Genomic DNA, 27404 nt, shown 5'->3' with positions numbered 1-27404 from the left:
TAAGTGAGCTTGGTATTTGTTCACCCTGTTTATGAAAAAACTGTTTTTTCATATATCTCTTTCATTAGCTTTTTAGACAATCATGGTTGACCTGTACAATAACTGATTCTATTTTCATCCACATTCCTTGGAAATAGTGGCAAAATACAAACATTCCTCTTAAAGGTCATAGTTAGCCACTTTTCTTACCTTCAGTTAGATCACGTGGAGGTTCGGGGGTGATGCTCCCAGGGACTGGGAAGGTATAAGCACTGCTGGCTGTGACCAAAGGAAGGGGACTCTTTGGGTAGCATTGCCTCAGGATCTGAATTGCCTCGGAGATGACGGGCTCCACGCTCTTGTCATCTAGGCAGTTCTGAGTAAAGGGAAGATTGCATCAGACACTGACATCTAGGTACAGTCCCCTTGCTGTAACACTATGTCAAGTAAAGAGTTATACACAGCCTAAATAGACAGTAAACAGCCTTAATGTAGAGTGTCGAATTTGAACATTCTAATGTAGAATTTTGTGCAGTGTAGAATCTGCATTTTTATTTCTCTTGCACAGTTCGTATGTTATTGGAATGCATTTAGTCTGAATGCAGACTTAAAGCTCTTTCAAGGGATGCTACACCGGGGTAGCTGGGGGCGAGGAGGAGAGCATCCTCTTTCAGCCATCCATGTGCCATTGCGAATCACTGCCTGAGTCAGGGAATGAATAGCTGAATTGAGGGAAGTCTTGCTTTTCTCTTTCAACTGTCTTATGAAGATAAAAATATAAAAGAAAAAGATAAAAATGAACTCGTAAGAAAAGATTAAGTGAATCACAAGTACCTAAATTAAATAACATGCCTCTTCTCAAAGCCCAGTGTGTTGATCCCTCTTGGTACCTTCCCAAAGCAAAGAAAAATTGGGTTTGCAGATGTAACATTTTGATACTGATGGAACATGACAATACCCTTCTTTTCAGACACTGTGAAAAATGTAAGAACAAGTTCACTAAATTGAGAAAGAGAGTTGGATAGAGTTCAATATCTCTTTGGCAAAAACACAACCATTTTCTTCAGTATCTTAGTAAATGTTTTATCTACTGACTTGGTACAAAAAGTTGACTAATGTGAGCCTCCAGTTTGAAATTCCTAGAGGGTGCAGAAAGCCCTGAGGCCACCAAGGCATAGACGTAGACATGGTGGATGCCAAGTACCCCCCGCAGGGCAGTGTGAACGCCTGTGATGCCACCATGCTATGGAATCTCCAGGCCCACGCTGCAAGTAGCTCCACGTGAAAGAACACAGAGAAAAACAAATTTTAATAAAAATTTGGCCATGAATTCAAGCTACCCAAATGACTCCAAAATGTAAGTCATCCAGCTGTCAAAACAGAAATATCTTAATACAATCAAGAATGCCCTCTCCTTTTCTGTGTGCTCAGATGATACCAAGAAGGTGTCCTGAATCAACAGTCTCTATGCACACAGCAGTAAACACTCTCAGTGGAAAATGAATTAATTGAGGCTGTTTCATTCCTTGGCCTGGTCAAATGGCCTCAAGTGTTTAGTGAAAAATGTTAGTATTGGAAAAAATAAATAAATAAAACAGCATGGAAGAAGAAGAGAAAAAGTGAGGTAGACGGCTGATCGGAGATAATGTTCTAAGCACCAATCTTGGGAGAAGCAGCCAAGTCCAGGCCAGGGAACTCAGTCAAAAATTCCAACATCCAGGTACATCTATGATTGCCTTTGATGATAGAGATGATCATATTTTTTACTTTGGTGGGATGGTACAGGTAAAAAGTGTGTGAGTAGCAGGGTGGAGCTAAGTCTAAATGTTCTGAAAGGTTGAGCCACACCATGAACTGAATTTGGGGGATGGAAGGGGTATTAAAATCTACAGATACCAAGGCACTCAGGATAATGCTGTATATGGTGTCTGCTACACTCTGGGGAAAATTTCTATGAATTTAAAGATGATCCCTGGTTCGGAGATAATAGAAATTCTTAGATCCATTTGTCAACATTTCCCTCGTGCTAATAGATAGATTCTGTGCAAGGCTAGGACTAAAGTGAAGTAAATGAGGTGCCCAGGAGGCAAACTGTAAGGAGGCACTTGCTCTCAGTCTCCTGCAAGTGCTGGGCTGGCATTTGTGCTGTACATCACGAAATGACAAGACTCCAAGAAATAGGATCCCTGTGGACAAACGTCTCAGAATTGGGGACAAAGGTGAGATTTTTTAGGCTCCCTTTTCCCATCATTCCCAATAATACACCTGCTAGTTGGAAGGGATGATGAAATAGGAGAGTGCTTAGAACACTCAATGCTTTGTCATAGTTAAGATCTTCGAATTAGCTTTGGAATAATACTAATAAATATCTCACTTCTATGATACATAGACAAGGTATAGTAACAGCAAACTGTTCGGGTCCTGGAGCCAGATGACCTAAATTCAAATCCTGGGCTGACGATTCCTTACTGCATAACCCCAGCAAGCTGTGACACAGTTTCCCCATCTGTAAAGTGGAGATAATGACAGAACCTCTCTCATAAGTTTGTGTGTGAATTAAATGTGTTAAAGTAGGCAAAGTGCCTAATAGTAAGCACTCGGGGTTAGCTAGTGGGATGTCAGAGGCACCATTAGGTTCATAAAATATTATAAGAATCTGCAAGCAGATCCTAAAAGTCACTGTTAATCGGGGAAGAGCCAAGCAACCATCCTTGTGATGACACAGTGAAACATTTCCGTGGATGAGGATCCCAACTAAGAGTCTGAAGTCCTGGGTTGAAGTTCCAGCTCTGCTTCTAACTAGCCAAAGCCGTCAGCATCTCCCACCTAAACTCCCACAAACAGTGAGCTCCTCCCCTAACTCTCCTTCCTTCCCCTGTGCCCTCTGATAATCTCCTCTCCAAATGGCAGCCAGAATGGTCCTTTAAACACATAAATCACTTTAATGGGTACAGAGTTTCAGTTTTTCAAGACGAAAAGGTTTCTGGAGAGGGATGGGTGGAGGCGGCGTTCGTACAACATACTTAACGCTACTGCACTGTGCACTTTAAAATGGTTAAGATGGTGACTTCTGTTGTATGTATTTTACTACGATTAATTTAAAATTTTTCAATAATAAAAAAATGAAAAGTATAAATCATATCAGGTCACTCCCCTGCTTCAAACCTGATAGAAATAAAATTCTGATAGAAAATTCTGTATAATCTGGCCCTCCCTATCTAATTTCATGCCTTCCCCTCTCTTCATACCTGCTTAAAATCTGATGGAAATCAAACCCAAATTTCTCACCATGGTTCAAGAAGCTCTAAATGTTCCATCCTTGTCTATGTCCCCGACTTCGTCTCACACCGTCCCGCCCTTACTCACCACGCTCTGCCGCGCCGGCTTCTCTGTTTCTCAAGCTCACCCTGCTACCCTCCTACCCCCTACCTGCGGGCCTTTGCATTTGCTTTCTTTTTCTCTCCCTGGAACCCTCATATCCAGACCTTCCTGTCACTGGTTCTTTCCACTCATTCAGGGCTCAGGTCTGACGGCTACTCCTCCACCCCAGCCCAGGGCAGCCCGTCTCTCCCTTCTCTCTCTCCAGCCACTCTCTGAACACAGATGGGCAAATTCTAAGGCCCAGGACACATGCGGCGTAGCTTCAATTTAGGAATGTCTTACATGGAAACGCCCTCGGTTTGGGACCTTCTGGTTTATTCTCACTCAGGTCTTTCCAAATTATCTTGGTTGCCCACTAGTTCTACACTGCTTCTCTCTCCACCTGTACCTCATGCCACCTCCTTCTCCTTCCCTGAACAGTGCAAACACCAAGTGTTTCTCTCAAGCTTTCCAAGATGTTCCCCTAGCCTGACTCAAATGTGACTGCCTTCTCGGAGCTCTCTCTGGGCAGCCAGGACCAAGCAGGGCGCTCCTTGCCCTGCGTGGCTTTGCCGAGGGCACCGTTGCAATACGTCCCGCCCGCTGCCTGCACTGCCTTCATCCATCTCCTACTTGCTCCTGAAGTACGTAACTTTCCTGAGAAGGACGGGTCCTCTCTCATCTTCATCTCTGAATTCCCCACATAACCTAGCCCCAAAGGTGATGACCTTTCACAGAGCAGAAGCTCAGAAAGCATCTATTGAATAAACAAAATGATCTCAGACTAATCTGGACTCCAGGGTATCAAGGTCCTCGTTCCAACTTGGAAACATTCCGGTTAGGATTCAGTCCTTCCTTCCTCACATCCACAATGCTGCGGTCATTGGTCCTGTTGGGCAGAGGATCCTGATGACTCGAGGCTTGGCCTGATGCTCTTTCTGAGCAAATGGCAATAGCTGTGAATTTTAAAAGGCTACATTCCTGCTTATCCTAGTGGTTCTCAAAGTGAGGTACTCAGACCAGTAGCATCAGCATCGCCTCAGAACTTGTTAGAAATGCAGAATCTTGCGCCTCACCTCAGACTCTAGAAACTCTAGAGGAAGAGTCTGGAAATATGTGTTTATCAAGCTATCTAGGTAATTCTGACACATGCTAAGTTTGAAAACCACCAATTTTAGCAACTTTTTAGGTTGCTTAAGCTGTTGCAGCACCAAAGAGTAGTCCTTTTATCTGATTATTTTATGCAGTTCTGGCCTTCCAGGATTAACGATTTCTCTACATTAATAACTATCTCCTACTGTTTCAGGGGATCCTTATATGAGTTCTTGTTTTTAAGCTCACATTCAAATTGTCATCCTTCTCTCTCCTTCCTCATCCAAAGCTTTCACAAGACTGCATTACACTATACAGCCTGCATCGTGGGCAATCTCAGCCTTTGAACTTTTAGAGCATGTTTAGAGGATCTGTGCAAGAACGTGTGACCCAGGAAACAAAGAGATGGAGTCACCAAGAGAGAGACAATGCAAGCAGTGGCCTCTGCAGAAAGAGAAAAAAGAACAACAGGATGGGCAAAGGCTGTGGGAAGGACTCAAAAAAGTTATTTCTCAGTCAATCTCATGCCCAGTAGGTTTGTAATTACATCATGAATCCCAGTAGAAATAGTGTAAGACAGCAGTTTTCAAGTGTTGATTTCCCCACCAGCAGTATCAGCATCACTCAGGAACTTGTCAGAAAAACAAATTCTCGGGCTCCACCCCAGACCTACAGAATCAGAAACTCTGAGAATGGGGTCCAGCAAGCTGTTTTACTGGGCCCTCCAGGTGACTCCAATGTGTACCCAACTCGAAGAATTGCTGGTGCAGTGGGCAATAGTGTGGACTCTCGCATGGGACCAACTGCCAGCTTCAAACCCTGGCTCCAACACTGACCAACTTTGTGAACTTGGGGGAATCACTTAACATTTTTGTACCTTGGTTTCTTCATCTGTAAAATGAAGATAATAATAGGCCTACCTCAAAAGCTTTTTAAAATGTCAAAATTGGAGAGTCTGTGCTAAACCAGTTAGAGTTCAATACAAAGTAACCTTCTTCTTCCTCGTCCTCTTCCTCTTCTTCTCTTTCTTCTTCTGCTGCAGCAGTGGCAGCACAACTTGCAAAGTAGCGACTGAAATAACATCCCCAAATCCAAGGTTCCTAAACTGTCCATCCAGTGACTCCCACGCCTCCTCCAGCAGGAGGGAGAGGAGAGGTGACAAGCAGCTTGGACCCCAGCACAGCTACAAGGGCATCTGTGCCCACAGCACCCAGACCAGGTCTGGGAGGCTGCTCTACACTGGCTATTGGGCCAGGGGACAGTAATGGGCCATTTGGTTTCTAAGCCAGGGCAGTGTATCTTTCACCTAAAAGGATCATTTTCCAAAAACATGAGAATGTCAAATGTCAGACTTTGCACGTAAACTTAATAACATCTCTGGGAGAACATGCTTGAAAAGACCAAAAGCAAAAAGCAAGGTGGGGGTTGGAGTGAGGAATCCAACCCCTTGAAGTTGTCCTCCATACGTTCTGCACACTCTTCCAGGTGACAGCCTTAGCGTCTCATGGCCTGTTTACTCAGTACCACTCCACAGACCCCTCCTGAGCTTCTTTTTCATATAATCCCAGTAGCGATTATAACACGGGCTGGAGAAACCTTGTGAAAAAGTGCAGAGTTGTCTCCACTCACACTGTCCTTCCATTCCCAGCAGTAATTGGAGGCTCAGAGCTTTCAGTTAAGTTGCTTAATTGAGCAGTTGAGGTCTTCACTGACCTGCGGAGGAACCGCTTCTAAGAGCCTACACCTGGGCTTGCAGCTGCTCATCTGCCTGAGCGTCACTCAGTATTTCCTCCACCGACTTCCTATTGTAGCTGTGTACCTCCATGATCACCATCTTCTTCTGTTAGCATTCTTGCAAATTTTTTTAGCACGGGACAGAGAAACGGCCAATAACACAGAGGGCAGAGGAACTGGGTGCAGCACACAGATGGCAATGGAGGTCTGTTAGGCAGCAGCAATATAGGAGGGCATGTCACAAGGACTGGGAGAGATTTGGGGGACCACAAGCTTACAAAACATGGGGAGGTTTGGAAAAATTCAAAGCTTGGGGAAATTCAAAGACATAGAATGTGAAATATAGCTATTTCATGACCGAGAAGCTTTGACAGCTGTAATGATAGAGAGAAACCCAGAGGTGATATCGGATAGAAAATTAGATACCGGTTTGCAGCACAGTATTTTGTTATTGTTTGGGGGGGGAGCCATTTTCTTAATGAGAAAAGTCTGTATCTGTAGATGCCATGGTTGGAAAACAACACTCTCATTGGCTGCTCATTACCTGGGATGTACTCAGGTAGAGAAAGATCAGAGGGTGTCCAGAGAGGAGTGACGAGACTGATGAGGGGAGTGCGAGGACTGGAACAGTAAGACGATGGGAACATAATGCATGTGAATCGCGGCTGCCTTGGCCCCAGGAGAAGGTGAGGAGAAGATGGCGGACATTTGGAATACTCATATCGCCAATAGAGAGGGTATACGTATCTTCAAACTATGGTGTTTCAATTAGCCTTAAGCAAGTGAAATTAAGGAATGTGCTACTTGGGTTGAAATCCAGGAGACTCTAGACCACATATGCCACTGGGGTGCAGGTAAGCAGCAACCCTTGGAGGAGTTATTCACTCTGCCTAGGATGTTCTTGCCCTTAAACTTGGCAAGGCCAGCACCTCCACTAATTCAAGTCTCAGCTCAGTTGTCACTTGCTCAGACAGGGTTTGACCTCTTTAAAAGAACACCTTGTCCCTCTGCCTGTGACAGTCACTGTAGACCTATGCCCTCACTTTACTGATCTCACAGAGCAATGTGGAGTTACCTTCCTCACTGGGTTCTTTGCTTGCTTAATGTCTGACTCTCCTGCTGTATGTTTGCCCCATAAGATCTATATGTCCTGTCTGTCATATTCACCACTGGTTCCCCAGGGCTAATTATTCCAATAACTACTCATACTCAAAAGCAGGTAAATTATGGCAGGCACTCTTCTAAGCACACGACATTTCTACATTAACTTACTTTGTCCACACAACCTAGATGTTATGGTTTCTACTCTTTTTGAAAAAGAAACTTGAGGCTTGGTGACGTCTCCAACATTTCACAGCTGTAGGTGCTCAAGCTGGGATTTGAACCCAGCTACTCCAGCAGGAGTCAATACTCTTTTTTCGTAATTTTTTTTTTATAATTTTTTTTTTTTTGAGACAGGGTCTTGCTCTGTCACCCAGGCTGGAATGCAGGGGCATCCTCATAGCTCACTGTAACCTCAAACTCCTGGGCTCAAGCAATCCTCCCACCTCAGCCTCCCAAAGTGTGAGCCAAGGCAAATCAGCACTGTTAGCTGCTACACCACACTGTACCTCTGATAGTGTGTATTCAGTAAATATATACTGAATAAATGAATGAATCAATGCATGAGGGAATGAATGAATGAATGAGGATTTGAATCCAGAACATCTGCCCATAGCAGCAAGAAATATATGGAGGTTTCCCAGCTGTTTGGGATGATTCCGGAATCATCCAGATGTTATCCAACCACAGATGGAATCCAATGCCAACTACCTGTGCAGTGCTGAAGAGGATCTCCATGCCCTGGGCTGCCAGGAAGGCCTCCCTGCCCGAGCGGAGGGTGACAATGTGCCTGAGGCAGAGCAGGAAGCCCCGGCGGATCAGAACGTAGGTGTTGGCTGTGTCATGACTGTGCCAGTCCTGATGCAGCCTGAGCAAGCTGGTGACGTAGCCTCTGTTCACCGCCCTGCGGCTGTTAGACTCTGAAAGCAAAGGAACAAGGCAAAGTCAATCACAGGCTCTCCAGGGCCACACCTGCTCAACAATGTCCCAGTGTATCTCTCACAAGATACTTATTAATTATAAAGGGAATAATAATAACTTTTCAGTGTAGAAAACTGGCGTGTGTCACCTTAGCCAAGTGATCAAAGTCAACATCACCAGTAATGGGACCGACAGTCATGACGTGCCCCTCGTACGATGCTCTGCGGAAGACACAACATCACTTCTACGGTCCCCCTGCCAAAAATGCACAACCTGAATTCGATCATAAGGACAATCAGCAAATCCAAAATGAACATGCTACAAAGTATCAAACCTATACTCTTCAAAAACGTCAAGGTCATGAAAGGCAAAAAAAAAAAAAAAAAAGCCAAAAAAACCGAGGCTCAAGGAGACTGAAGAGACATGGCAGCTCAGTGCAATGTGTAATTATAACGATATAAATTTAGATCACAGGCCAGAAAACAATTTTTTCTTTTGCTATAAAAGGCATTAGTGGGGCAATTGGTCAAGTTTGAATAAGGTCTGTAGATTAGCTAATAGTTTTGTATCAGTGTTTATTTTCAGATTTTGATAAACAGTGGTTATATAAGAGAATATTCCTGTCTTTAGGAAATTCACAATTGGAATATGTGAAAGTGTATAACTTAGTCTCAGAAAAAATAATAATGATGTGGGGGGAGGATGAGATGGAGAGAGAGAGATTGATTTCCATCATATTTCCCCTCTTCCTTCCTGAATCTCAGAGGACTAGGATATTGTCATTTGCATTAAGCAAACTGTGAGGTTAGGTGGGGAAGGAGAAGATTCTGAGTGACATGTAGTACCTGAAAAGCTGTCATGTGTAAGAGACGCCTTGGGCATTCTTCCTGAAGAGAATGGAATCTAGTTTGTGGTTAATCAAGGTGTCATAAATTTGTTTAATATAGTTGTCTCAGCATCCATTTTTAGACCTAAGTTTCTTGAAACTCAGTTGTACCCCATCACCTTCCACTGGGTGGAAAGTTGCCCTGCCTATGTCGTTGTTTGAGCTATGGCCCACCTGTTCCTCATCCCACTGACCACAAATGCAACACATCGCACACCTGCCACCCACGATAGACCCTAATGGCCAGCATCAGAGTCACGTGAATAAGATGCACTGTTAATGCACGTTTTCTGTAAACCACCCAATCCACAACCCTGGCAGGAAGCCTAAGGGATAGCACAGTGGACCTTAATAAAGGCCTAGTCCCACAGGTGCTCTCTCCCTGCACCCGGTGGTTGAGCTCCCCGCTGCCGCCAGACTCCCCATTGGCTCTTGTGGGCACCCCTCTTATTCTCAAGGGTCTGTAACTAATAAAATGCTCCTGTTATCTCATGTGTCTTGCTGAACTGCCTGCCCCTGCCTCACCTGACCAACACACTTGAACACGGCTTTACCCGGGGCCAGGGCTCTCCTGGAGAGTGGCCGTCTTGTGTCCTGGCCACTCTCAGGAGGGAGAGACCACGAGACCAAATGAGACAGAGATCACAACACAAGGGTTGAGCTCAGTTTGGGAAAGGAATTCCTCAGTGTTGAGGCTGTTCCACAAGCAGATGGACTCTATGTGGTAGTGAGCAACGGGGCATGGAAAATTCCCAGGAAAATTCTGGATGTCCACCCAGCTGGGATGCAGAATGGGCTTTCTCACATCGGATAGGAGTTGTAACAGAGCACATTAGGGTTTCCTTCCCTTCAACAAGATTTCTCTGTGCTTGCTCAATCGTCCTGGTGGAGGCTTCCCACAAGACCCTATCTTATAGATCTAATTTTCTCATAGATTAAATTCTCTTTAAAGAAACTCAGGGGGACTGGCCAGGTGTGGTGGCTCATGCCTGTAATCCTAGCACTCTGAGAGGCCGAGGTGGGTGGATTTCTTGAGCTCAGGAGTTCGGGACCAGCCTGAGCCAGAGTGAGACCCCGTCTCTGCTAAAAATAAAAAAATTAGCCTGGCGTGGTGGAATGCACCTGTAGTCCCGGCTACTCAGGAGGCTGAAGCAGGAGGATCACTTGAGCCCAGGAGTTTAAGGTTGCTGTGAGCTGTGATGATGCCACTATGCTCTACCCGGGGCAACGGAGTAAGACTTTGTCTTGGAAAAAGAAAAAAAGAAACGCGGGGGGAAGAATAGTCCAAGACACCTCTCTCAACAGTTAGTATGTGCTGACTTTCAGATTAAACTCCTTGGGCTGGAGGGTTGGTGGACAAATGTGTACCAGGTCAGACCTACCCAGTGACACCGAGTCATCTCAGCCCCCGTGGACTAGGTGCTTCACAGGGCTGTAACCGGCTGACTCTCGTCCACAAACACCCAGATCTTGCAGCTCTGCTCTCACTACTGCATTTGTCCATCATCCCAACCATTCACACTGGTTTCTGAGATAACACATGCTTCTGGCCGAGGGAGTGTGAGGGAGAACCCCTGAGCTATAATCAGATAACCCAAATCTCAACTCAAAGTCAGATTTTTCCCTAAGACCATGTAAGTGCATGAGTGCAAAAAATAGCATGGAAATTCAATGCCTTATTCCAGAGGGTTTTTCTCATAATATTAATGAAACTCTTTCTTCCCCCTTGCTTATTTGTCAAATTCTAAATTGTCAGGCTTGACTAAGCTCCACTGAGATTTTTGGCCCATTTGTGCAGTTGGTTTTTTGTTGTTTTTTTTTCACATTTCATTCACTCATGACCCTCAACTGAGAGCAATGAGCTTTATTCACCCAGTGATGTGTTTGTGGAGAGTTTAAATTGCCTTCATTACTTCCTTTAATGACTTATTCTTTTGTATCAAAAATATTTTTCTCCTTGGCAGGTCTTGGCCACAAAACACTAGAGTTCTTTACTGCTTAACCAAGGTTCCAGCCTATCCAATATCTGATGTTTAAAAGAAAACTGAGGATTAAGTAGGAGATACTAAAGGACAGTATCGCCTGCTAAAAAGATGCAAGAATGGCAAGCACAGCACACAGGGGCCCGTGGGCAGCACAGGCTTAAGGACTTCGGTCGTTTATCAGTTTTAAGAGCATTAGAGCGATAATGTGTTATCCTAATGACCTTCATCCATTACTCTTTTTGGGGGGGTGGGAGGGGAGATAATGTAAAAATCTTTAATTGTCTGAGAGAAAAATCCCTTATCAAATCCCAATGATTTTATTCATGATTTCCTGTTAATCCTCAACAAGCTGTCATGTTTACTAACATTTAAAATAGCTCAACCTCCTTCCCCTCGACCCTACACTTGTCAATCTTTCTCTGAGAACGGCTGGGGAAGTTTTGCAAAAGTCAATACGTATTTAGGACCCGAAGAGAGGAGATTCATCAAGCAGATGCGGGGCAGAGCCGGGAATGGAAGGAGGGTTGCGGGGACCAGAACCCAGAGGAGTTCCAGGAGACCCGAGAGGGAAGCACGGCTTCTCAGAGCAAGGGCAGACCACGAGGAGGAGGGTGGGTTTTCAGATACTGACCCGGATGAGCTCGGAGTCTGGGGGTGGGAGGGGGCTCCAGGCCCCCCACCCTCTTCAGAACAGACCGGCTCTGCTTCCCTTTGTTTACATAAACAGCTTCCTCCTAAGATTTTCTTGGAGAACAAAAAAAATTTCTGCTGCTTAATTTTTTTAAAAATTTTCTAATTAGATTAGTGTCTTTTGAACTGGTTGGAAGATGGGGATGGAAGGGACAGAGAGGAGGTCTCAGGGTCTTTGATTTTAACACCTCACCCCCCACAACCCCCAAAGGCAGCCCCCTGCTTCCACGGACCTCCTTGCTTCACCCGCGTGTGGCCAGTTTTCCTTTGGCAAATCCATGGACAACAGGGAATTTATCTCCGTCCTCATCTCCAGTTCACCCTCTTGTATTCTACTATTCCCGCTTATCTCTCCAGGTTATATCCGCCCAGGGCCTTACTCCTCGTGAATTTTCAGTCTGAAATGTGATCTAGTGATATCCTTATTTTTACCCCGAGTATTTCTTAACTAAGGTTCAAATGTTTTCCTTCAATGCATACCCCATCACTGCAGTAAAAAGAAAATAAAAACAGAAAGGAATATGTCAAAATACCAATAGTACTTAAGGGGGGGAGGGCAAAGGAGAGAAGTATTGATGATTCTATTTGCATATTTAGACTTTTCTGTAGTTTTTATTCCCAATCAAGGATAGGGAACCTGCAGCCTTGGGGCCATGGGTGGCCTTCTGGATCCTTTTTACTGAATCCAAATTATTAAAAGGATTTGTTCTGTGAAGTTTGGATTTAGTCGAGCGGCCGCACTTGGGGATCTGGAGGGCCACATGTAGCCTTGAGGCCGCAGGTTCTCTACCCCTGCGTGGTATTCTACAATAAACTTTGATAATCAGGAAGAAGAAAAAAAATATATATATATGTATATATAACCCTTTGACCGGAGTTACAAACTTGTGATCCATGGACTATTGGCCATGCCATGTTGTCAGTGCTTATGTCTAGGGCAAGCAGTCCACAGGTTGCCATAGTAACCCACTCATCTTTCTGTCTAACCCCATCCCCTCCAAACGTGAATCACCTGCCTAGCCCCTGAAGGCCTTGGAGAGCATCACCATCTTAATAAAGATGTTTGTTTCTAAACAGGAAAGCCTAGAAACATTCAAGACTCAATGAATTGAATTTCTCCTGGGGAATGTAGGGTCCCGTGAGAGGCTGGTGGGGGAACATGCCTGGTGTCCTGGAGTATTGTACCTGCAAGCAGCCCCCTACTCTGACCTTCTTATGGCAACACTAAAGGAAGTTGTCATCACTGCTCTTTATTTCCCATATCTCAAATTGCATCACCCCTTTTGGGATAAATGGATAACCTTAAGCAGAAGAAATGAAGGAATCTGCAGCAAAGTAATGGGCCAGACACTTGAACAGCCACAGCTCTGGGAACGAGACATGCAAATCAGTGTAGACCTCTAAGCTCATGCACCCTTCACGGCCTGCTGGTGGTGATCCATGGGCAGACCCCTCAGCTTTCTTTCACTGTCTTTCTGGGGTCCTTGTCCATGGCCAGAAGCTCCACCACTTCCTAGCTATACAGTGTTGAGCATGTTATTTCACAGCTCTATCACTCATTCTTTATCTGAGAAACAAAATTAATAGTAATCCCTTCTTTATGAGGTTGTTGAGAGAATTAAATGAGATAATATTAATACATATAGAGTAGGTGGCCCAATGCCTGGCACACAGTAAGTATAAAGCTTGTTGCCTGTTGTAACCATCATCTCCATTATGTTCAGCATCATTTATTTAGTATTCCAATGTACCCTCTATTATTATGGACAACAAAGTGCCAAATGCTTAGGATATGAACAGATTCCTTTTGACAGCTTCATATAAGAACAGAAGCTTCAAGGTCCCTGAAGTTGTTGATTTGTATTTTGGCTCTACCATTTACTAGCTATACAACCTTGGTTAAGTTACTTTATTTTATGGTTGGAGTGTGCCCCCTCTTAAATTCAGGTGTTTCCAGTGTGATAGTATTAAGAGGTAGGGCCTTTAAGAGACAATTAGGCCATGAGGGCTCCTCCCTTATGAATGGGATCAAGGCCCTTATAATAGAGGCATCACACACTGTCCTGCTAGCTTGCCCTTGACACAGCAGGAGGGCCTCACCGGATGCTGGTGCCCTAATCTCAGACTTTCCAGCCTCTAGCACTATGAAAAAATAAATTTCTGTTGTTTATACATGGCCCGACCTCAGGTATTTTGTTATAGCAGCAAAAAATGGAGTAAGACCCATGGCCATTCTGAACTGAATTTTCATCATCTGTAAATATTAACGTACTATCAGAGAGATAAAGATAGTTGAAGCATCTGCCTTACAAGTCCATTATAAGAATTGAATCCATAGCACAGTACCTGGCAGAAAATATGTGCTTAATAAATGATAATTCTCTTCACTACAAAGATCGCATCCAAATTTTACATATGTTTCACCAGAGAGAATAACCCAAGGAAAAGTTTGAAAATAAGTAAAATTTATAATCATTGTTCTTCAATCCCCATGGAATGCAGTTGACTTCAACCCCAAAATGGCCACCAGCCTTACCTCGCTATTATCCTGAGACACCCCCATACCCTCATGCTAAGATACACCCCATACATGATGAGACACCCCCCCACGTACAATGAGATACCCCCATACACACATACTGAGGATCACACCTCATTTTATCTCAGGTGCCTTTACAGGCCACGTCCATAATAAAACCTTATAATTCCCCTCTCTGGCAAAATTAACACCTCTTGGGCCCATTACCCTACAGCCTTTTTAGAAGACTGGCTAATCCTCTAAGATCCATTTGATTGACAATGGTTATGTGTTTAATAGACCACCCATACTTTTGATAAGACATATGTAAGTCAGAGCACATACAAGGATTTGAGGCTCTCTTCATTCCTGAGAATGGAAATCATCTCCAGCAACATGGTGCACTGTGACATATACTGTCTCAAGATATTCTTGCCCAGGCAGATTAAATAGCTCTATCATTTGTTTCAGAGACTTCCTGAAAATCCATTCATCTGGACTATTGACAACTCAGCTAGTCCTTTTCAGGATAGAAGCTCCCCTTCTCAGAACAGAAGACCATTCAGTTGGGCTTACTGAATTCCCATTTACTCTCCAAGGTTTGCTTCCAAACTCTCTCTTTATCACAATCAAGATCCCACGTTGAAAGACCTTCAGATCACAGCGCTCAAGAATTCCAAAATCTGAGATGCTGAGATGGCTCAGGATAATGGTATCCTAACTACCGTACACTTGCCTTTGCAACAGATCATTTTTGGGGTCTTTTCAGGGAGTCAATTTAGAAGATATTATATTTCTGGACAAAGTAATCTTTACCAAGCCCTCTTAATCATATTACATGAAATCATATTACATGAGAGGCCTACTTTGCCATAACACCAGTTACGAGTATTTATTTACTGAATATTTCCATGTACTCAGCACTAAGCTAATCATTTGACATAGATCATCTCATTCATCTGGTGGAAATTCTTTGAGATAAGTGTTACTTTCCTTCTTGTAAAAACAGAGACACAGGCTGACAGAAATTAAAGAACTTATTTAAGTCCACAGAGCTTATAAATGGCATATTTAGGATCCAAATGTTATCCCTCCATCTGACTTCAAAGCTAACATCCATCCAGTACATCCCATGTTGCTTTGCTATCCTCAAAGCTCCCTTTCTCTCTCTCTCTTTTTTTTTTTTTTTAAGAGGGACAGGGTCTTGCTCTGTCACCCAGGCTGGAGTGCAGTGGCATGATCATAGCTCACTGTAACCTCAAACTCCTGGGTTCAAGCAATCCTCCCACCTCAGCCTCCCAAGTAGGTGGGACTACAGGTGCACACCACCACACCCAGCTAATTTTTAAAATTTTTGTAGAGACAGAGTCTCCCTAGGTCGCCCAGGCTGGTCTCAAACTCTTGGCCTCAAGCAATCCTCCCACCCCAGGCTCCCAAAGTGCTGAGATTATAGGCGTGAGCCACTGCACCGAGCCAATGCTCTTTTTTAAAGAAAATTTTATTTTTAATTGACAAATAATTGTATATATTTATGGGCTACAATGTGGTGTTTCAATACCTGTTAACATTGTGGAATTAGCTGTCAAGCTAATTAACATATCCATCATCTGATATGGCCAGTTAGCAGAGTTCTTGGATTTTTTTGCATCCAGATAAAGACTTTTAACCCTTACCACTACAACCAGCTTCTTGACGGGTTAACAGGAGATGAAGCCAGAGGAACACTTGAAGCCCAAGGCCCTTGAAAGGAGTGGCTTTAATCCAGTCCTCCCCCTCCATCTTGTCTGCTCCCTCCTGGTCTGTTAAATCGTGGTGAGAGCTGATTTTTAATAGGAAACTGCAAAGATTTAAAGGTCCAAATAAATGGCCTACAGTTCTTCAGGTCACCGGGGAGATGCTTGGGAGGCTCCCTGACATCGAACTGGTGACGCAGTAAGGCCAGCCTCCCAGGCAGGCCCCGACATGTGCACAGTGCCGCGGAGAAGAGAGGAGTCAGCTCTGCCCTCCTCCACCTGGCCCCAGCTGCGGGAGTGGCTGCCAAGGAGGAGAGAGGAGTCAGCTCTGCCCTCCTCTGCCTGGCCCCAGCGGCAGGAGTGGCTGCCAAGGAGGAGCAGTGAGATCTGGACTAAAACATAACTAAGCTTAACGCCATCGATAATGGAAATTATACTCGATTATCATTAGCTCAAATAAGAATAATGATATTGTATTAGCTTACAGGTATTCTTTCTCTTTGTAAAATAGATACATTTCAATAAACCTGGCTATAAAGGAAATTTCGGTTTCAAGCAAATCTTGTTTTCCTATTGACTGCCTTTATCAAATTAAAGGTGCTTTTCCAAGGCTCCAGAAACAGTGTCTGAGACAAGTAGGAGACATACATCGCATGTTTTAAATCTACACTCATCTACTTTTTTTTAACATCAAGTCCTTCCAATAACTTTCCATAGACAGATTCGCAAACCATAGAAATTTCTCCACTCTCAAGAAAGCCTCAGAATCCACACCTTCCTCTTCCTCCACACATCTGCTCGTCCTACCAGCCTCATGGTGTGCGCTGTCTAATGAAGGACATCGGACTGCAACACTGCACTTATTAAGAAAAGGGGCCCTCAACTCAAAACTCCTTCAATTCAATATTCTACATGGCATATGATGAATCAATTTCATATTATACATCATCAATGTGAAGGTACGTATTTATTCACATTTTAGCATTTTCAGAATTAAGGTGTTTCTTACCAACGATAGCGTTTCCATTATAACTGACAGCAATTTTTCATTCAGTGGCACATAAAAAATGCACCTCACAGTCAATGATATCTTAGATTTGAGGAAATATGATTGATTTTTCAATGCTGCTCATTTGAAAATTCTCTAAAATGAGTTGATTCCCAGCAAGAGGTAGCCACTTGGGAGGTTTGTTTCTTATATGCAAATAAACAGAGATGCCTTTGTCCTGAAAGCCAGGTTCTGCTATGGCCAGGCAGATAGTAAATTATACACTAAAGCCATGTTCACACACCCAAAACCCAAGGTGCCACCATTAATCCATTCAGCAAACATTTATTTAGCAACTACCATGTGCCAGGCACTGTTGTTGACACTGGGGATGTAGCCAAAAATGAAATAGACAAAGTCACGCCTCTTAAGGGGCTTGCATTCCCACAGGGGTGCTCTGGGGAGGCAGATACAAAACAGGTGAGCACATAAAGAAAAATAAATACAGTAATTTCAGAAAGTGATGAGGACCACAGTGAAAATAAAACAGTGGCGCCAGAGTGACTCAGTGGGGCAGCCACTTCAGACTGGGTGATCAGAGGAGACCCTTTGAGGAGGGGGCATTTGAGCTGAAACATGAGAGACAGGAAGGAGTCGGGATGCAGAGATCTGGGGATAGGAAATTCTTACCATCTTGAGCGCAAAGCAAGTGGATAAAGCAAAAACTTGGTGAGTGCAAATAACAAAAAGCCCAAGAGCTAATGCCGGGAGAGGAAAATCAGGGGTGAGCACAGGGGGCCACTGGAAAGGGGAGCAGGGATCAGCGCGTAAGCCCCACCACTTTGAGATCCATTCCACAAGGCTGTGCAAAAGTCGAGATCTGTCCGGCCAAGATCTTCTCACTCTCCTTTCTGCTGTGACATTTCTGCAAGAAAGCTTTTGGAACGATAGTCTTTGACTAGAAATTTGTATAGGACTTTTCCTATGCATTCAGAGTTTTGTTTTGAGTCCAGACTCTTGGTAGGGAAGGAAGCACTTGCTAAGTAGCCCCGAGGCAAGCTACTATCATCCCTTCTGGGTCCCTGCGGAAAAGCTTCAGCCTGGTTTGACGTTGCTGTTTTCACTGTTAACTCATCAGGGGATGACACTTAAAGAAGAAAGCCAGGATTTACACCAAGAAGGAGAAAAGGAGAGACTCTCCCCACCTTCCTTTCTCTCCCAGTTGATAGGCGAGGTACCTGTCTGTCTGTGGCACTGCCTGCATCTGGTCAGAGTACGGACAAGCAGCATGGACTGCAGGGAAACCAGTCTGAACAGTGCTGAGAGCATCGCATGTGAGTAGTCGATTCAGGCTGCATTATCCCTTCAGACCCCAAGCTTCTGCACCCCTGAGCGTGCTGCCTTGAAGCCTAATGTCAGCAATGGCATGTCACTGTGAAATCACAGAGCCTGGAGCCACGTGCTCCCTCCTCTTCACTCGACTCATCATTCTTGATATTTCCATCCTCTCTCCTATTGCCTGGGCCACACCAGCAATTGATAGCTTCCCACGTGGCCCCTATGTCTCCATTCTCTTCTCCACTGTGCAACACATCTTACTGAAGCCAACGTGGATGCTGCATACCTTACTCAAAAAAAAAAAAAAAAAAAAATATATATATATATATATATATATATATATATAGTGGCTCCAGGGACATCCAGAAGGTCTGGGGATGCCAAGCAGGGTCTGGTGTTCCCTGTGTCTCATCGTCTGCGGGCAGTGGTTGCCACACTTGTGTGCCCCTCGGACCAGAGGAAGGGGCTAAGGAAGAGGCTGAGCACGGTCTCCAGCCGCCACTATCACCAGAGCAGCCTCCCTGACATCTGTTTATATGCAGTGGCTCTACAAAGGATTTCATCCAAAAATAAAAAGGAAACTGTTTTATTTCTTTAAAAAAAATTGAAACCCCCTACTAGTGAAATGAAGGGTTGTATTTTAGTCCAAGTACAAGTCTTGGGCCAGTCAGTGACCTCTTCGGGCCTCAGTGTCCCCGCTATAGAAAACGATTTTCTCAACCTCCCACTATTGACATTTTGGGCTGGATGTCATTTGTGGTGGGGGCCATCCTGTGCATTGTGGGATGTGTAGCAGCAACCTGGCCTCTAATTGGTAGATGCCAGGAGCAGCCCCATCCCCTCAAATGACAACCACAAATGTCTCCAGTCCTTGCTAATTGTTCTCTCTGGGAAAAAATCACTCATGCTGAGAACCACTGCCAAGGAACAGGTAAACATTGACCTGTCTTACAGAACTATGGCGAAGATTAAGTAAGATCATTTATGAAAAGGTGCTTTGTAAACTGCTATTATTAGAAGTCTGTAGGAAACACCTAATGTACATCTTAACATAAATAAATAATTGTACAGTCAAGCCTGAATGTGATGATGAAGCCACTGTGTACCATCAGTGTCACGAGATGTTTATCTTTTTGTCTCTCTCTTTAAATCTTTGTGATACTTTATCTTTGTCGATTCGTAGCCAGTCATCAATTATGCCAGGCTGATACAAGTTCTAACATCTAAAACTCAGCAACCCTGGATATTAACCCCTGATTCTCTAGAGTGAAAACAAGACAAGTGCATATGAATCAAGTGAGCAGTGCTGAATCTGCTCGCATCTGTTTACTTATTTATTCCTCTGCTCTTTTACGTAAGTTGCTCTGAGCGTCCACTGTATAAAACACATTAGTGTTATGACTTAAGAAATAAGAATAAATGGGACAGAGTCCCCAGATCTGAGGCTCACACAGTCTAAAGTAGAGGTCAGCAGATTCCCCACAGCCCGATTTCATAAAGTTTTGTTGGAACACAGCCACACCCATCCTTTACATGTTGTCTACAGCTGTTTTCCTCCTATAGGGGCAGAGTTGAGTAGTTGTGGTCCGCAGACCCTAAACTATTTACTGTCTGGCCCTTTTACAGAATAAGCATCTAGAAGGAGGACAGGCACTGAAAACAACCAGTTATCATTCAACACTCAGGGGAGATCTTGGGAGAAGAACTTATACTTCAACTGGCTTTATACCTTTATATCATCAATTCCTGAAACTTCCAGGATTTTCCAGGTGGTGACAATAATAAGAGTTGATCTTTATAGAGACTGACTGATGTCCAGCACTATCTTCCCACTCCAGGTACATCACCTGATTTAAATCTTACTCATTGTCTTCAGAGGCACCATTTTTCCTGCTTCACAGGTGAGGAAAGAATCATGTTCTGATGAGCATAGCATCATTAAGGAACGTGCCCATGGTGGCCACAGTTTGACTCCACACAGTGTCATGAGAGCCTACATCATGATACCATGCAATCACTGTTCTCCACCATGGCTCACCCTGTCAGAGAGTAAGAGGTCTGAGCTTTCAGAAAACACACACCACCTCCATACGTGACCCCAAGCCTCCTTGAACACTTTTACACTATTGTCAAGGGAACACAGCAGCCCAAACCTACCAGCAGATAATCAGGCCCGAGGGAACGCCCTTGAGATTGAACCAGGTTGCTTAACAGGATCACCCAGGTGAAAGACGGCAGCCTGCCTGTGTGTAAGAACCAGGACTGGTTGCAATCGCATTATAACGATATTTGATGTAGCAAGCAGGTATGTCAGTCAGGAAAAACCCAACACCACCGTCCACAGCTCTGTTGGAGCCAGAGTGACATCCTTGGAACATCTTGGCCGTCTTGGAGAGGTGGTTCACCATCCTGCCCATCCTCCTCACCAGTATAATCCCACTGGAAGCTGACTCTCTTCACCGAATTGGGTTCAATTCAATTGTTTAATCAGATCTATTAGTCCCAAGAGACTTAAATTTTACTTGGGTAGGGCTCAAGGATAAGTACTCCACTGTGGACCTTGCTCTAGGTCAAACATCACTAGCTCTCTCTCATTGCCACTACATAATAAAATCTAGCACACTTTTCAAATCTCCTGAAGTGTCAGCCCATTTTTAAATTGTAATCTCAAACAACAGAGGTCTGGAAGTATCCCAAGAGCATGTTTATTTCAGAGGTTTTCAAATCTGATTTCTTCGAGCCCCTCAGCAACTTCTGTGGGAGTTTCTTGGTGTCTTTCAAGAGCCAGGGAAAAGGTAGGGGCCAGGAAAGGCCACACTGTCATTAATCGGGGTCTGCCACCTCTGCCCCCCTTGTATCTGCTTCATGCATATAACTTCCTCATGAGAGTTTATGTTTTAAGGAAGGGTTCTGCTGCTAAAGAGTTCTCAAACCCTTCACCTAGGGTAGCCCTCCCATTTTTGAAAAACTAAACCACAGTCAAGTACAATAGCAAAGAACTAGTTGCAGGTCCCACAGCCAATCCATGACTGAACTGAACCTAGAGTCCAGCTTCCCTAACTCCATATGGAAGGAGAGAATGATCTTTGAAATGTGAAGATTTTCTGCTTTGGAAATGATCAGAATTGAGTTCAAATTTTAGCTCTCTGCTTGCCTTTTGTGGGATCTTGGGCAAATCACTAACCTCCCCCAATTCTACCTTCCTTGTGTATAAAACGGGGTAATAATACCGCAGCATGCTGTGAGAATTTATGAGATGCTGCGTGTAAAGCTCCGTAATTAATAGCGATGAACGTTATGCATGGCAAGCACTCTAATACTCTAAGACACCGTCCTTCCCACATTCAGCTGGGATGAGGACTGCGGGGAAGGGTGGGGAGAGAGAACGACACTGTCCTTGCCTGGCGTCTTCCCGACCACCGAGGGAGATAACCGGTTATCAGAGAGGGAGAGGGAGATGGGGAAACGTAACTACGAGATCTGCTGCGATTAACCAGAGGCGGCCCTCAAAAAAGCAGCTCGGGGTGCCCCCCGCCCTCCGTGAGTCCCGCTCAGTCACGCTCACGTCCCTGGGAACGCAGAAAATTCCATCCCCTGTTCCGACCCGGGCTCCGCTCCGCCTGCCGCCTCCCAACTCCCTTAAATAATGGCTGAGCAAATGCCTCTGAGACCATCTTCAGCTAATTTCCTTCAAGACATGCAAGCTGCTAACGCTGGGAAGCACAGATAGTGTGGAATAGCAAATATGGCCAAAATTAGATTAAAATAACCTCCTGATAAACAAATTACTCATCGAAAATAAATATTGTGCTAGCGCGGGGAAAATAACTAAAAGAACAGCACCACCACATGGCAGGAAGAGGAACTACACGCGCTGTTGTCTGGCTCAGCCCCGAACAGCCCACCCAAACCTGCAGCGCCTGACAGTCCAAGGGGCAGGGAAGGGGCAACGGAGGACGAGTAGTATCCTTTTAGCTTAAACTTTGTAAATTCTTTTATGTACTTATGCAAAGACATAAATATTTGGCAGAGAGGACTGAACTGGGAGCCAGGGAAAAAAAGCCACGTGCCAAGCTGAACGTGGCACGGCATAACAGGAGTCCTAACCCTTGAAGTTCTGCTCTTTCTGTCACCCCCGTTCATCAGCCTCGCCTGGTGCTCAGCCTCCCAGCAGAGACACCGGCCCTCACACAGCCATGCTGATGCGTTGGGCATCTCTCACTGGGTCCCATTCAGATGCTTACGGGGAGTGGACAGTGTAATGTTCTCTTCCAGCCTAAATGACAGATGCGCCCCCCCAGAATAATCCTAATACTTGAAAGTATTTATCTGGCTTTCTTTCAGTGTTCGGTCATATCTTCTTTGAGCCACATAAACCTACCCTCATTAATCTCCTCTCGGCACAGCACAGGGCTCCAATCCCAGGGGTCTGGAGACTGACAGGTAAGCGCCGCAGCCTTTTAGCAGTGTGAATTACATAAGCTTTCCAAACTTCAGTTCCTCCCCCTGTAAAACGGGGATTACGATACCTCCTTGATAGGCTAACTTTATATACAGTGCCTGACATACTACGCACTCGATAAATGGTAGATATTTGTGTTGTCATTTCAAACCAACAGCATGATGGATGTAGCTTGCTATGCTGCATTCAAACATAGTTGATCACAGCAGTCCATCTCAGTGTGACAAATGCAAAAATCTATCAATATTATTTGAAGCAGATTTTTGGCTCATCACAGAAATATGTTGTATGCTTCTCGAATAGTTACAGTGAAAGAAGAGACATCAGCTCTGTAATCACACCACAATTGGATTTCTTCTGGGAATGGGAATTAGGCTGGACTCTTCATCAAGGCATAGTGAAAGCAAATGTGCATGGCTTAAATCAGGAAACTGGAATCCTGTCTTAGTCAACATGAATGTATTAGCAGTTTCTCTGGGTGTAGCCCAATGTGAGGTATGGAGGACACAGCAGGGATCTCAGCCCCTGTGGAACTATATCCAGTAGGAGAAATATGCATATATATATATATATATATATATACACACACACACACACACACACACACACCCCTACTTGAAAAAAATACATGATTCATTGATTACAGTACGGCTAGTTCTCTGAAGTATAAATATAGGGTTTTATGAAAAGGTCAAAGAGGGAACCTAATGCTGGGCAGAGGTGAGGGTTGGGTGGTGTTCAGAGAAAACCCCTGAGAGAGCTTTTTGTGTTGAGACCTAAACAAGGGCCTGTGTTAGCTGGGCATGAAACAGTCAACGTCTTGGAGATCTGGGTAGGTCACTTCCTCTCTCTGGTCCACAGTTGTGAAAATGAGGGGGTTGGATCAGATCAATAGTTTTCTGGGTTCTCAGGAGCCCTGTGTTCCTGTGAATGTGCCTTAGAGGCCACCTTTGGGGAAAATTGATGGCAGCTGGACAGACATGGCCACGAGCTCTCCATTCAAAAATGTATATGTTAATTGGCTTGATTTAGCCATTCCACAATGTATACATATTGCGAAACATCATGTTATACACCATAAATATATGCATTTTAATTTTTCAATTAAAAAATAAATAAGAAGGCTGGGCAGAGTAGCTTATGCCTGTAATCCCAGCACTTAGGAAGGCCAAGGTGGGAAAGTTGCTGGAGGCTAGGAGTTCCAGAACAGCCTGGGCAACATAGCCAGGCCCTCTCTCTACAAAAAAATAAAAATAAAAAAAATTAACTGGGCGTGGTGGCACATGCCTATAGTCCTAGGTACTCGGGAGACTGAGGCAGGAGGATCGCTTGAACCCAGGAGTTCCAGGCTGCAGTGATCTATGATTGTGCCACTGCACTTCAGCCTGGGCAACACAGCAAGACCCTGTGTCAAAAAACAAATAAATAAAAATAAATTTTTAAAAAAACAAATATTTGAGTACTACTGCACTAAGTAACCTTGAAGGTGTTTTCCAGCTCCATGGCCCTCATCTGGAAACTAAAGGAGGAAACACACTACGTGGCAGAACCTGGGGCACCATGCTGGTCGAGGCAGAGTGCGAAGCCAGGAGGGCAGACCACAAGCGACATGGAAACACAGAACATATGTGGAAGTCCGGTGAGGCTGCTCTGATCCTCTGGTACTTGGGTATAGGGAATGACAATGCCAATCATCCTAAAACATATATTGCCCTTCTGAGGACTCCTTGTGGTTCCCAGAATTCTTATAAAGTCCTCGGTTTGGTGCATTTCAAAACGGCCTCTTCTTTGACATTTTGCAGTAGAACAGCCATCTGGCTCTCACATCCTCCATTCTCTGCACTGCTGATTGCCAGGCCACAGCAATAACCACTGAGCCCATGAAGCTGTCCGTTCACGATCAGGCTCCCGGCACTCAGAAGGCCCTCCGAAGGCCCTCCCTCCCTATGCTCCTGGAGTGACGGGCTGAAGGCCCGTCCCTGTGAGCCAGCCAGACAGAGCATTAGCTAGGAAGATCTGTGAAAAGTCTCGACTTCCTGCCAGACTTCCCATTAGCTCTCTTGGATCTCCCCTCCCTCCTTTCTTGTCTCCCTTCCTTTGCTAATTCGCATTCCTGTTCCCAGCACCCTCCCCATGCCCCAACTTCTGCAAACTTCCAGACTCCTCTAAATGCTGATTCTTAAGTTGAAGAGGGGTTTGAAGTAGACCCATCATTCCCTCACTGAGTTTTAGGGCCTGAAACAGAAGGTGTTTTCTTGTCGCAAGAATATGACCTTTAAATCTGGGCAGCAAGGTTAATACCAGGACATTATTTGAAGACTCATCCCTGGAGCCAGCACAAATCAGGCATAACCCTGCTGCTGCTGCCTTACTCCGGTGCCACTTCCAAGGTTGCAATTTTTTGAAAATGTGTTTATGCGTAATGCTCAAGGAAGGGAAGACAGAGAGTGAGGAGAAAGGGGGAGAGGTGGAGGCAGCAATGAAAAAAGGGGGTAATGAGGAAAAATGAAAGAGACAGAGGGAGAGGGAGAAAGGAGAGGGATAAGGGTAGAGTGGAGGCAGATAGCAGGACAGATAGCAGCAAAGGACGACATGTTTTGATTTATTAGAGAAAACAAAATGCCTGCAATATTAAGTAGCACTGTTTCTTAATCAAAGCTTTATTAAATTTCAGTAATAAAAAGCTAAGTGGTTTTTGGATAGGATAAAGCATAAAAGGGCAACGCCTTTAATACAGGGAAATTTAGGGGCGGATTTGTGCATGTGTGAGTGGAGAGGAGGGAACTGACACGAGGAAAGGCAGGCGATTTGGATGAGACCATTCCAGCCCACGTAGATACAAAAAGGACCCTTGACTGAGAAATGCTTTTTAATTTGTAGGATCTCCAATTGCTGAGACAATTGGGAAAGAGGCCTAGGAATTCCAAGCTTATTTTGCTTGCTATTGCCCAGGAAGGAAAAGAAATGAGAAATGCATTTCAGTTCTTTTCTCTCTTCCTACTCTCTGCATATCCTACACGCAGAAGAGACTTGATAAAGGGAGAAATAATGAGATCTTCCTAACGCAGCCCCAAAGTCCTTCCCCTTCCTTTTTGCTGTTACTGTGGGTGGGCTCCAGTCTGCCCAGCCCTCAGTCCTGCTTTTTCTGTTACTGGTGGGGATTGCCTCCCACCAGCCACTACTGCACAGGGCCTTGATGACCTTAGATTCTCAACCCTACCCTAGTGTTTACTGCTAGGGAGCGCTGACGGTCCCCAAGGTACTTGATCTTTAGTTCTAGCCTTATTGAGACCGGGGAATGCTCTTCCTTCGTGATGCAATTCCAGAGATCTGCTACAATGGCCAACTTTCATACTAACTGACGAGCATGCATCAGGGCCAAAATAATCACCAAAGGGGTGTGCCTTTAGGAGCTAAATGTTCACATAAACATTCCCACATATCAGTGCCAGATGGTGAGGTTTTGAATTTTAGACAGAAACTGCATTTAAGTTCAACTGATATGAACTCGCTCTGGGATCCAAATCGACAGACATTCCATGTCAGGCCTTAACTATGCGTGACATATAGACAACATAAAGCAACTGGACAACTGCATGACACTCATATACCCTGCAGCAACCCCAGCCTCACTGGAGTGGTATCATCTACATCCATGCCATGCAGTACTTTGGTTAGGCTGGTAGAATAATGGTGACTGCCTGGTATGCTAGGACTGCTCCTTCCCAAATCCAAGACAGACTTGGCTATTTAAATGCAGTCCTCTCTCGTGCCAAGCTCAAATACGATCTCAGAATTCTTCTAGCACACACTGGGCTTGTCACTGGACTAGAACCTATTTTCCTCTGCTTGTTCTCGAGATCCTCTAGAACCTGCTCCTCTCCTAAGTAATTTGTGAATGCGCGTAAGGGTGTTCTGGCTTCGGTGTTCTTACCTCTTAGGAACCCGCATGAATGATGCCAATGCTGAGGAATTTAAGATCAATTATGCGAGAAGTACATTTCTGTGAAATATAAGTAAAGGCATTTGGGGAGGGATCCCTCGAAACTTTGAGTGGGCTTCAGCTCACATGTGTACCCAAACGTACATCTGTGATTCTCTGCAGAAGGCGATTTTGACCCCTCATTCCCACCATGGGGGGATATTGGCACTGTCTGAAGATAATTTTCTTTGCTACAACTGGGAGCGATACCGGCATCTGGTGCGTAGAGACCAGGGATTTGGCTAAATATCCTTCGATGCACAAAACAGACCCTCACAACAAAGAATTATCCAAAATGCCAATGGTGCCAAGGTTGAGAAACCCTCATGTACATTAAAGCTGAGTATTTAGTGGTAGAAAGAAGGTTAGAAAACCTCTCACCCAACTCTCTCATGTCGTAAATAAAAAACCCAAGACCCAGACAAAGACCTGCATAGACAGCTCAACCAAATTAGCAAATAACCCCTATACATCCTTCAAAGGGGACATTAAAACCTGTATTACCTGTGGAGGACAGCAAGCTATCAGTTCCCTAACAGTTGATTAGTGTGAGTACATGGAGATTAGAACAACAAATGTTAAAATCATAGGTTCTCTGATTTTAGAAGGAGGGCAATATTGCCATTTTTGTACTT

At 44.6% G+C, this 27404-nt stretch overlaps 1 protein-coding gene across 1 annotated transcript in view; it reads right to left on the bottom strand.

The window, feature by feature from the left end:
- The window catches only part of AGBL1 (ATP/GTP binding protein-like 1), a 502451-nt gene that overhangs the window by 413620 nt on the left and 61427 nt on the right, over nucleotides 1–27404 (bottom strand). The window contains exons 5-6 of the mRNA XM_012643678.1: nucleotides 7978–8186; nucleotides 190–355 (exon numbers count right to left, since the gene is read on the bottom strand). Of these exons, the coding sequence (XP_012499132.1) occupies nucleotides 190–355; nucleotides 7978–8186 (375 nt within the window). The remainder of the gene's footprint in view (nucleotides 1–189; nucleotides 356–7977; nucleotides 8187–27404) is intronic.

This window comes from Propithecus coquereli, unplaced genomic scaffold (assembly GCF_000956105.1).
Source record: "Propithecus coquereli isolate 6110/MARCELLA unplaced genomic scaffold, Pcoq_1.0 Scaffold20, whole genome shotgun sequence".
Lineage (NCBI taxonomy): Eukaryota > Metazoa > Chordata > Mammalia > Primates > Indriidae > Propithecus > Propithecus coquereli.
Note: the sequence above shows the minus strand (reverse complement) of the source record. Positions and strands in the feature narration are given on the sequence as shown.